At 47.3% G+C, this 10,358-nt stretch overlaps 2 protein-coding genes across 3 annotated transcripts in view; one reads left to right on the top strand and one right to left on the bottom strand.

Annotated features, from left to right (window-relative positions):
- The window catches only part of CCNT1 (cyclin T1), a 21,912-nt gene extending 20,307 nt beyond the window's left edge, over positions 1 to 1,605 (bottom strand). The window contains exon 1 of one of the 2 annotated variants that reach the window (XR_009550867.1): positions 1,230 to 1,487. Coding sequence is in view for 1 of the 2 variants with exons in the window: in XM_007528529.3 (XP_007528591.1) it covers positions 1,230 to 1,390 (161 nt within the window). In the remaining variant the exon portion in view is untranslated. Of the gene's footprint in view, positions 1 to 1,229 lie in introns of both variants that reach the window. The other variant, XM_007528529.3, reaches the window with a different exon arrangement.
- A 6,859-nt stretch (positions 1,606 to 8,464) lies between these two features.
- On the top strand, positions 8,465 to 8,948 carry LOC103118331 (small ribosomal subunit protein uS13-like). Its single transcript, XM_060193483.1, has one exon. It carries the CDS (start codon positions 8,480 to 8,482, stop codon positions 8,861 to 8,863), a length of 384 nt encoding a protein of 127 aa, XP_060049466.1. The 5' UTR covers positions 8,465 to 8,479; the 3' UTR covers positions 8,864 to 8,948.
- Positions 8,949 to 10,358: the final 1,410 nt, after the last annotated feature.

Here is a 10,358-nt window from a genome sequence, read left to right as displayed (position 1 = left end):
GAGTTTTCCACTAAACTACCCAGAAAATAAGGGGGAAATGAATACACATTAGCACTTTTTACTTTTAAAACCAACTATTCTGGAAATTTTAAATTAACAAACAAACAAAAAAACGATCCAGGGGCCGGACGGTGGTGCACCTGGTAATGTGCAGTTTCCTGTTCAAACCCCCGTGCCCACCCTTGCAGGGAGGAAGCTTCACAAGTGGTGAAGCTGGCCTGCAGGTGTCTGTGTCTCTCTATCCCCCTTCCTGTCATATGCTCTCTGCCCTATCAAGTTAAAGAAAGGTTTTTTAAAAATCTGTTTTAAAAATTAGGTTGTCCGGGGTATGGATCCCAGTTCGAGCCCCCGGCTCCCCATCTGCAGGAGTCGCTTCACAAGCGGTGAAGCAGGTCCCCGTCTTCCTTCCTTTCGCCAATTCTCTGTCCTATCCAACAAGGACGCCATCAATAACAACAATAATAATAACCACAACAACGTTAAACAAGGGCAACAAAAGGGGAAAAACATAGCCTCCAGGAGCAGTGGATTCGTGGCACCGAGCCCCAGCGATAACCCTGGAGGCAAAAAAAAATAAATAAAAACTAGGTCCGTATCTAAACCGACCATTTTCCTTCCTCTGGAATTCTATAAAACTCTAACAGTAGCTACTCTGAACACGACTGCCAAGGGTTGTGCCCGGTCCATAATCAGCCACAAGAGGCATCACCCCATCTTCCTACAGATAAGAAAAATAAATAACTTAAAAGAACTAGGAGCTTGAGCAATAGATTTTGAACAAAAACTTGGAATTACTATTTAGACCGGTCTTTGTTAAGGTCTTCCGGTATTGAATACTCGTCCCCAAACTTTTTCTACAGATCAGAGGCAACCCTCAGCCGTGAGACCCCCATCAGATATGGTGAAGGTGAAGCAGCAGAATTGTCCAACTTACCCGAAGAACACATCGGAAAGGTTCTGGAAAGAAGTGGGTGCAAAAACACCATGCCCGGGAAGGACACGAATTCCCAGCGAAACGGGCGGCCCGGCGTGCGAGCGGCAAATTAGCTCCTCCCCGTTCCCCTGAATTCAGCGCTGAATCCAGATCCCCTCCGCCACATGGTTTCCCACCCAAACATCCAGAAACTGCCCGCCCACCTCCCCTTCCGTGGCTGACAAAGCCCCAACTACAGACGCCCGAATAAGGCGGGACGGACTCCCAAGGCCAAAGGCCTAGGCCGCAAGGATACACGTTGAGACGTTGTCCCATGTCCTGGAGCAGATTGGCCGCCTGCTGCCGATAAGAAAGTTCCTTATCTGGGTCCACTCCAAAACGACGAGATGGGCTGTTTTCCAGTTGTTCTCGAGTAAAATACCACCGTTTGTTGTTGTTCTTCCTCTCTCCCTCCATAGTGCTTCAAGCAGAACGCAGCGGCGAAGGCTGCAAGCACTTCCCAGCGTCACCGAGGCGGCGACACACATCCGCTGTGCGTGGGCAAATGCGACGTGACGAACTTCCGCTAAGGGCAGCCGGCTAGGTTGTGACACGCTTCCGCTGTGGCCTGATATACAAGTTTATTTCCGGAATGAACCACGTGACGGCCAGTAGTCCGAGTTAACAGCCAATAGGCGATCGGGAAAAACCGTGGGTTGAGGACGCCACACCAGTCATGTGACCGTTGGGAGGTCGGCTGGGATTAAACGTTCTCGTTCGAAATCACGTTTGTGTTTTTTTTTTTTCTTTTCCTGCGAGAACTGAGTCGAGAGCCTTCGCGCGCTGGATTTAGGGCCGAGGTTTACTGTTGTGGCGGGTGAGGCGCCCGCCCGCGCGCCGCTCGGCGGCTGCTCGGGGAATTTCGCGAGTGGCGGAGATGGCGACGCCAAAGGAGGCCGATGGCGGACAGAGATTATAGGTGAGACTGCCACAAACGGAAAAAAATGTCATCAAGAGAGCGGCCCTGGCATTTTTTTTTTCAGTCGTAGCACGAAGCAGTTGGAAGGCACTGCTGCTCTGTCGGTGGCGAGGCAAACGGCTCCGTTTGCGAAGTCGGCGGCCGGGCTGAGCTGCTGCTGCCGCCGCCCCTGGCAGCCGAAGGGCGCCCGGACGACCGTCCTCGGGTGGCTTCGTGCTCCGCCGAGCCAGCGCCGTGCGGCGGCCCCGGTTTCGTCCCGGTCCCGGGAGCCGGTAAACCAAGCGCAGCTCGTCCCACGTGGGAATCCCGCGGGTTTCTGAAGTGCTGTGTGTGTCGCCTCGCCGGCCTGTTCACTCGTCCCGGCCAAGATCCTTGAGCGTTTATTTTCACCGCCACGTCTGTCGTTGTAAACGATACTTACTACCTTCCAGGTCGCGACAAGACGCTAGTGCAGATTGGCTGGCTTAAATGTCTGTAACGGTGCCCCTGGCATCGTCCTCGCGTCGTCCCGGCTTTAATAGTCAATCAATGTCCAGTGAGACGCACGGCACCCGGCAGGAGAGACTCTGAGGGCTGGGGAGAGAGAGCAATGGTTATGCAAACGCCGTTCATGCCTGGGGCGCTCAGATCCCAGGTTCGATCCCCGCCGTCGCCGCCGAAGCAGAACTTAAAAATCCAATCATCTTCGTAAAAAATAATAATAATAATAAAAAGACTCGAAGCTTGGGAGAGCAAGTACTTGGCCGTACACGGTGTCATTTGTCAGAGTGCATTTAAGGTCAGATCTACTCCTGCTTCTCGGAGCACTCAGTTCACGTTAAGTAAAAGATAAGAGGTTAATTCTGCGTTTTGTGACAGTTTGAGTTTTGCCATTTCTAGACGAGGCTAAAGTACTTTTCCGTTGTGCAGACACATAAACAGCCAGAAATAGTTGCCCTCGATCCCTCTTGCCAGTTTCTGGCGCGTCGTCATTGGTGAAGTGCAGTTTGTTCCCTACTTACTACCATGCCGTGGAAGAGCCTCACGCACCCAGTCCTCTCTGACTTTACGGCCTGCGCAGGTGAGGCTCCCGACGTGCCCACCGGTCGCCGGCGCCCATCTGCCGGTCCTCGGATCTGCTGGTGCGACGGAACCGACGAAGGTGTCTGCACAGCTGGGAAGCGACTCCATTGACTCCGATCCATTGACTGGCTGTCTGCTGTTTGGGTTCTGTCGCCACCAGCCAATCGGGTGGGGTTGACGTCAGCGTTTACGGTGCTGTTGCCGCCTGTTGCCGCCTGTTGCCGCCTGTACGTCTGTGTCTATGGTCACATGCTCACTCCACGTTCCTGGGTTGATGGCTTCATCCGGGGCTTGCTGTCCTGGCTGAGTAGGCCTCTCTTCCAAGGACCCGACACTTGCAGGCTTCAGGCAGTGGAGCTGTTAACCAGCGGCTTGCTGCCCCACATGTGGGCAGCCTATGGCTTCCTTGGTTGTTCCCAGTGCACCTCAGGGGTGTGTAGGTAGCTCACCCAGCAGAATGCACCTAAGGCAGGGCTTCAAGCCACGTGGGAACACCCACGACAGCATTAGGGGAGCTCCATGGATGGTGGAGCAAAACTGGTGTGTCTCCTCTGCCTGTGTGTCTTAAAAAAAAAAAAAACTCAGGGCGGAGGATAGATAGCATAATGGTTATGTAAACAGACTCTCATGCCTGAGGCTCCAAAGTCCCAGGTTCAATCCCCTGCACCACCATAAGCCAGAGCTGAGCGGTGCTCTGGTAAAAAATATATATATATATATATATAAATTTTTTTTTTTTTTTTTAAGATTACTTAAGGGGCCTGGTGGTGGCTCACCTGGTTGAGCGCACATGTTACAGTGTGCAAGGGCCTGGGTTCAAGCCCCCAGTTCCCACCTGCAAGGGGAAAGCTTCACAGAGCTCTCTGACTCTCTCCCTCTCCATCTCTCCCCTTCCTCTCAATTTCTGGCTGTTTCTTTCCAATAAACAAAGATTTAAAGAAATACATATTTAATGAAAGAACCAGAGCCTCACTCTGGCATATGTATTGCCAGGGGTCAAGCTCAGAGCCTCATGCCTGCAGGTCTTCTGCTATCCACTAAGATCATCACACACACAGCACAGCTGCAACGTTCATGTAGTCTCCAAACAAATATGACAAGGTGGGGTGGGTGGTGGCGCACCTGGTTGAATGCACATGTTATGATGTGCAAAGATCCAGGTTCAAGTCCCCGGTCCCCACCTGCAGGGGGAAAGCTTTGTGAGTGGTGAAGCAGGGCTGCAGGTGTCTCTCTTCCTTCACCCCCTTCACTCACGATTTCTGGCTCTTTCTATCCAGTAAATAAATAACAATAATTTTTAAAAAGAAATATAAAGCGCAGGTGGTGCAAAGACCTGCGCAAGGATCCAGGTTCAAGCCCCGGCTCCCCACCTGCAGGGGAGTCGCTTCACAGGTGGTGAAGCAGGTCTGCAGGTGTCTGTCTTTCTCTCCCCCTCTCTGTCTTCCCCTCCTCTCTCCATTTCTCTCTGTCCTATCCAACAACAACATCAATAACAATAACAAGAGTAACTACAACAATAAAACAACAAGGGCAACAAAAGGGAATAAATAAATTTTAAAAAAAGAAATATGAATAGGTCATATAACTATCCCATATTACCTAAGGTAATTAATAAAATAAATTTACTTTTTCAATTTCCTGAAGAAAGCTTTCATTGAGCTTTGCCAAATTATCTTCTGTTGTTTTTTTTTTTTACAAGAGCACTGCACAGCTCTGGCATATGGTGGTGTGGGGGACTGAACGTGGAGTTTTGCCAAATTCCTAAGTCAAGAACCAACCTGTGGGGGGTAGGCAGTAGCTCAGCAGGTTAAGTGCACGTGGCACGGAGGGCAAGGACAGGAGTAAGGATCCCTGTTCAACCCCCCCCCCCCCACTTGCAGGGAACTTGCTTAACAAGCGGTGAAGCAGGGCTGTAGGTGTCTTTCTCTTACTTTCGATTTCTCTCTGTCCTATCCAACAACAATGACAGCAACGATAAAACAACAATGGCAACAAAAAGGGGGAAAAAAATAGCCTCCAGGAGCAGTGGATTCATAGTGCTGGCACCCAGTCCCAGAGATAACCCTGGAGAGAACCGACCTGCAATGAACTTGCAAAGAAAAAAAGTAAACAGCCTATCAAAGACTGAGAGAACTGTGGTAATTATCCCTGGGGGCATGGGGTTCCAGGCACAGGTCTGGCGGTAGTATGTTACCTTGTAAAGTACAAATTTATTAATATTTATTTCGGACTGAGGAGACAGCATAATGGTTATGCAAAAGAATTTCGCTGTGTCTCTCTAAAGTTAAAATTTTTTTAAATGTATACCTGGTTTAATTTTTTATGGCGGCAAATAGTCTGTTTATTGAGCAGCAAAGCAGAGTTTTTATTTTTATTTTTTTTAAGTTTATTTATTAATGAGAAAGATAGGAGCAGAGAGAGAAAGAACCAGACATTCATTTTTATTTTAATGAGAGAAACCAGAGCAATGCTGAGCTCTGGCTTATTGCAATACAGGAGACCGACTGAACCTGAGACCTTCAACCACCCTATGACTACATTTGACAAACTAGTAGTGAGTGTGTTTTGAAATATTGTTTTAGTGTATCATTTGCGTTAATGAGTTGAAACTATGAAACTTATGTTAGAACTTATTAGTGAATTGAGCAAAATCTTCACTGAATTGTATATAGCCTTATTAAAATCTTTACATTTAGGGGCCAGGTGGTGATACATATGATTGACATGTTTTAAAATACACAACAACTCAGGTTCAAGCCCCTGGTCCCCTTGCAGGGGGAAAGCTTCACAAATGGTCTGTCTCTTTCCCTCTCTTTCTCCCACTTGCTCTCCATTTCTGGCTACCTCTATCAAATAAATACAGTAAAAAAAATTTTTTTAATCTTAAGTTTATTTGTTATGTGTGTAAAGGGGGAGCATAATGGTTATGCAAAGAGATTCTGATGCCTGAGACTCTGAAGTCCCAGGTTCAATCCCCACCACCACCACCACCATAACCAGAAGTTCCCGAGAATCTGTCCTGTACAATAACAACAGCAATGGTAAAAAGATGGCCTCCAGGAGCAGTGATTCATAGTGCAGGCACTGAGCCCAGCAATGACCTTGGAGGCAAAAAAACAAAACAAAACAAAAAAAACAGCTGCTCAGTGCTCTGGTCAAAAAAGAAGTGGGGAGTCGGGCCATAGCGCAGCAGGTTAAGCACACAAGGCACAAAGCCGCAAGGACCCGTGTAAGGATCCCGGTTTGAGCCTCCAGCTGCCCACCTGCAGGAGGTCACTTCGCAAGCAGTGAAGTAGGTCTGCAGGTGTCTGTCTTTCTCTCTTCCTCTCTGCCTTCCCCCTCCCCTCTCCATTTCTCTTTTCTACCCAACAGCTATGACAACAATAACAACTACAACAAAAGCAACAAAATGGGACAATAGCCTCCAGAAGCAGTGGATTCATAGTGCAGTGCAGGCACCTGAGCCCCAGCAATAACCCTGGAGGCAAAACAAAAGAAAGTAGGGGGTCGGGCGGCAGCACAGCAGGTTAAATGCAAATGGTGCGAAGCACAAGGATGGGCATAAGGAGCCCAGTTCAAGCCCTGGCTCCCCACCTGCAGGGGAGTCACTTCATAGGCGGTGAAGCAGGTCTGCAGGTGTCTGTCTTTCTCTCCCCTTCTGTCTTCCCCATCTCTCTCCATTTCTCTCTGTCCTATCTAACAAAGATGACATCAATAACAACAATAAAAAACAAGGGCAACAAAAGGGAAAATAATTTTAAAAAAAATAGACTCCAGGAGCAGTGGGTTGGTGGTGCAGGTGCTGAGCCCCAGCAGTAACCCTGGAGGCAAACAGAAAAAAAGTCGGGAGGGAGAAAGGAGGAGGAGGGACAGAGAGACCAGATGTTTGTGAAACTGCTACTGAAAGTGGTGTGTTGAGAAGGGCTGGAAAGACAGCATAAAGGTTATAAAAAGGACTTTTGTGCCTGAGGCTCCCAGGTTCAATCCCCAACTGAGCAGTGCTCTGATCTTTCTCTTATTAAAATAAAATAAAGGGGGTCAGGCAGTGGCGCAGCGGGTTAGGCGCATGTGGCACAAAGCACAAGGACCAGCTGGAGGCTCCCGGTTCGAGCCCGGCTCCCCACGTGCAGGGGAGTCATTTCACAGATGGTGAAGCAGGTCTGCAGGTGTCTTTCTCTTCCCCTCCTCCCTACATTTCTCTTTGTCCTATCCAACAACGAACAAACAACATCAACAATAACAATAATAACCACAACAAGGGCAGCAAAAGGGGGGGGGAATGGCCTCCAGGAGCAGTGGATTCATGGTGTAGGCACTGAGCCCCTGCAATAACCCTGGAGGCAAAATAAAATAAAAATTTTTTTTAATTATTCAAAAACAGTGGTGTGTTGGGGATTGAATTTATAGCCTCAAGTTGGTTCTCTGGTAAACAGATTGTCTCATTCACCCCTGGATAATTGCTTTTAAGACTTACTAAAAAGGAGAAGGAGAAGAGTGAGGATGAACACATCACTCTGGTGCAGGTAATGCCAGGGACTGGACTCAGGCCAGTACTCTAAAAACTACACCACCTCCCAGGCCACTGGTTAATACTTTTTAAACACTGAAAGAATATTTCAAGTTATTGTGCTATGAAAATGTCATGACTGGTCTTGGGAGACAGCATAATGCAAAAAGACTTTCATGCCTGAAGCTCTAAAGTCCCAGGTTCAATTCCCTCCACCACCATAAACCAGAGCTGAAAGATGCTCTAGTTAAACAGATGGGAAAAAATGGTGTATTGCACCAAAGTGAAGGACTTGGGGGGTGTTCATCTGGAGCATGATGGAGCGGGACCTAGGTGGGGGTTAGTGTGTTCTGTGGAAAACTAAGAAATGTTACACATGTACCAACTACTGTATGTTACTGTCACTGTAAATCATTAATCCCCAATAAAGAAAACCACAAAAAAGAGACAATGTAATGACTACAAACATGATATACTTTTAAACTTAATCTACTAGTATTTTCTCTATCGCCTTTTGTTTCTATTTTACTGAGAGAAAGATGGGGGACACACAGGGGTGGAACCAGAGCACTACTCAGCTGGAGCTTATAGTGGTGCTGGGTATAGAACCTTGGACTTCAGAGCCTCAGGCATGGAAGTTCTTTGTGGGAGTCGGGCGGTAGCGCAGCGGGTTAAACACATATGGCACAAAGCTCAAGGACCGGTGTAAGGACCCCATTTGGAGCCCCCGGCTCCCCACCTGTAGGGGAGTCGCTTCACAGGTGGTGAAGCAGGTCTGCAGGTGTCTATCTTCCTCTCCCCCTCTCTGTCTTCCCCTCCTCTCTACATTTCTCTCTGTCCTATCCAACAATGATGGCATCAATAACAACTACAACAAGGGCAACAAAAGGGAATAATTTTTTTTAAAAATTTAAATTAAAAAAAAGAAAGTCTTTTGCATACTCATTGTGCTGTCTTTTTAGCCCTCTCTGTCACTCTGTAGTCTAGAAAACAAAAGAAACTTCCCCAGGAGGCCTACATGCTGCCAGGCTGCTGCCGCCACCAGACTGCTGCCGCCAAGTCTCTAATGATTCCTGAGAAGTTCCAGCACATTTTGCGAGTCCTCAACACCAACATCAATGGGTGTCATAAAATAGCCTTTGCCATTACTGCAATTAAGGGTGTGGGGCGAAGATACGCTCATGTGGTATTTCGGAAAGCCAACACTGACTTGACCAAGAGGGCAGGAGAACTCACAGAGGATGAGGTGGAATGTGTAATCACTATTATGCAGAATCCACACCAGTACAAGATACCTGACTGGTTTTTGAACAGACAGAAGGATGGAAAATACAGTCAGGTCGTGGCTAATGGTTTGGACAACAAGGTCCGTGAAGATCTGGAGTGGCTTAAGAAGATTTGAGCCCACAGAGGGCTGCGCCACTTCTGGGGACTTCGTGTCCATGGCCAACATTCCAAGACCACAGGACGCCATGGCCACACCGCGATGTGTCCAAGAAGAAATAAATCTATGCCTTTGCAATAAAAAGTTTCTATACATATGAGAGAAAAAAAAAGCAAAACAAAGCAAGCCTCTTTTTGTAGTATTAGCTTATTTCTAATTGTGTGTGTGTGTTTGGGTAGGGTCAAATGAAAGTTGAGAGGGAGAGAAAGAGAAAGCTGCAGCACGGCTTCACCACTTATGAAGCTTCCCCCTGCAGGTGGGGACCAGCAGCTTGGCACACAGCACCTTGCACACGGCACTATGCTCAGCCACATGCACCACCACCCACCCAACCCCGAGCCCAATTCTTTTTTTTTTTAATATTTATTTATTCCTTTTTGTTGCCCTTGTTGTTTTATTGTTATTATTGATGTTGTTGCTGAATAGGACAGAGAGAAGAGGGGGGGAGAGAAAGATAGACACCTGCAGACCTGCTTCACCACTTGTGAAGCGACTCCCTGCAGGTAGGGAGCCGGGGGCTCAAACTGGGATCCTTGTGCTGGTCCTTGCACTTTGCGCCAAGTGCGCTTAACCCACTGCGCTACCACCCAACTCCCCCAGCCTAATTCTTGTCTTCCTCTGCCACTATCTGAAATAAATCAGCCTGTTCACAAGCGGCATGGCAGGTCAGCAGGTGTTTCTCTGTCTCTCCCTCTCCCCCCTCTTCTCTGTTTCTGTCCTATCCAATAAAATGGGGAAAAAATGGTCTCCAGTAGCAGTGGATTCATGGGGCCAGCACCAAGCCCCACAGATAACCCTGGAAGAAAAAAAAAAAAACAGTGGAGTGCTGAAGTCCTGGCAAAGACTTAAAGAGGAAAAAACAACTCCATTATATACTGAGCACTGCTAAAGGAATTTGCAAAAGGATGGCAGAGGACCTAATGGGGGTTGAAGTGTTATATGGAAAACTGAGAAATGTTATGCATGTATAAACTATTATATTTACTGTCGACTGTAAAACATTAATCCCCCAATAAAGAAAGTTTTTAAAAAGAAATTTGCATACATTCCCATATTTAATTCTCATAACTATATGAAATAGACATTATCTTTTTAATGTCTATTTATCTTTTTTTTTTTTTTTTTGGTTTGTGCTGTTCCAAGTCACATACCTACCACTAGCAAAACTAAGATTTGAGTCCAGGTTCATGATCTTTTTACTCACTACCTTCTGAAGCTTATTATGTAAATAAAGAGGGGCAAGAAAAGGGGTACTCCAGAGGACTAAGAGATACTGGTAGTTGATTTCTCCATTTTTCCTAAAGTTATTTAGCCTACTCCCACTCCACTTCCACAATGAACTCATGAATCCTGTGTCCCTTAGACAGAGAGACGTCAGTCGTGGTAATTATTCTGGACATTACCATGGTTACCAAACAATCCAGTGCTCCAGCCTGGACATTCCAGAAGAGGA

This window comes from Erinaceus europaeus, chromosome 7 (assembly GCF_950295315.1).
Source record: "Erinaceus europaeus chromosome 7, mEriEur2.1, whole genome shotgun sequence".
NCBI classification, from domain to species: domain Eukaryota; kingdom Metazoa; phylum Chordata; class Mammalia; order Eulipotyphla; family Erinaceidae; genus Erinaceus; species Erinaceus europaeus.
Note: the sequence above shows the minus strand (reverse complement) of the source record. Positions and strands in the feature narration are given on the sequence as shown.

Bases quoted from the DNA above. Each gene is read 5' to 3' on its own strand.
- LOC103118331 (XM_060193483.1), top strand. From the start codon at position 8,480: ATGCTGCCAGGCTGCTGCCGCCACCAGACTGCTGCCGCCAAGTCTCTA.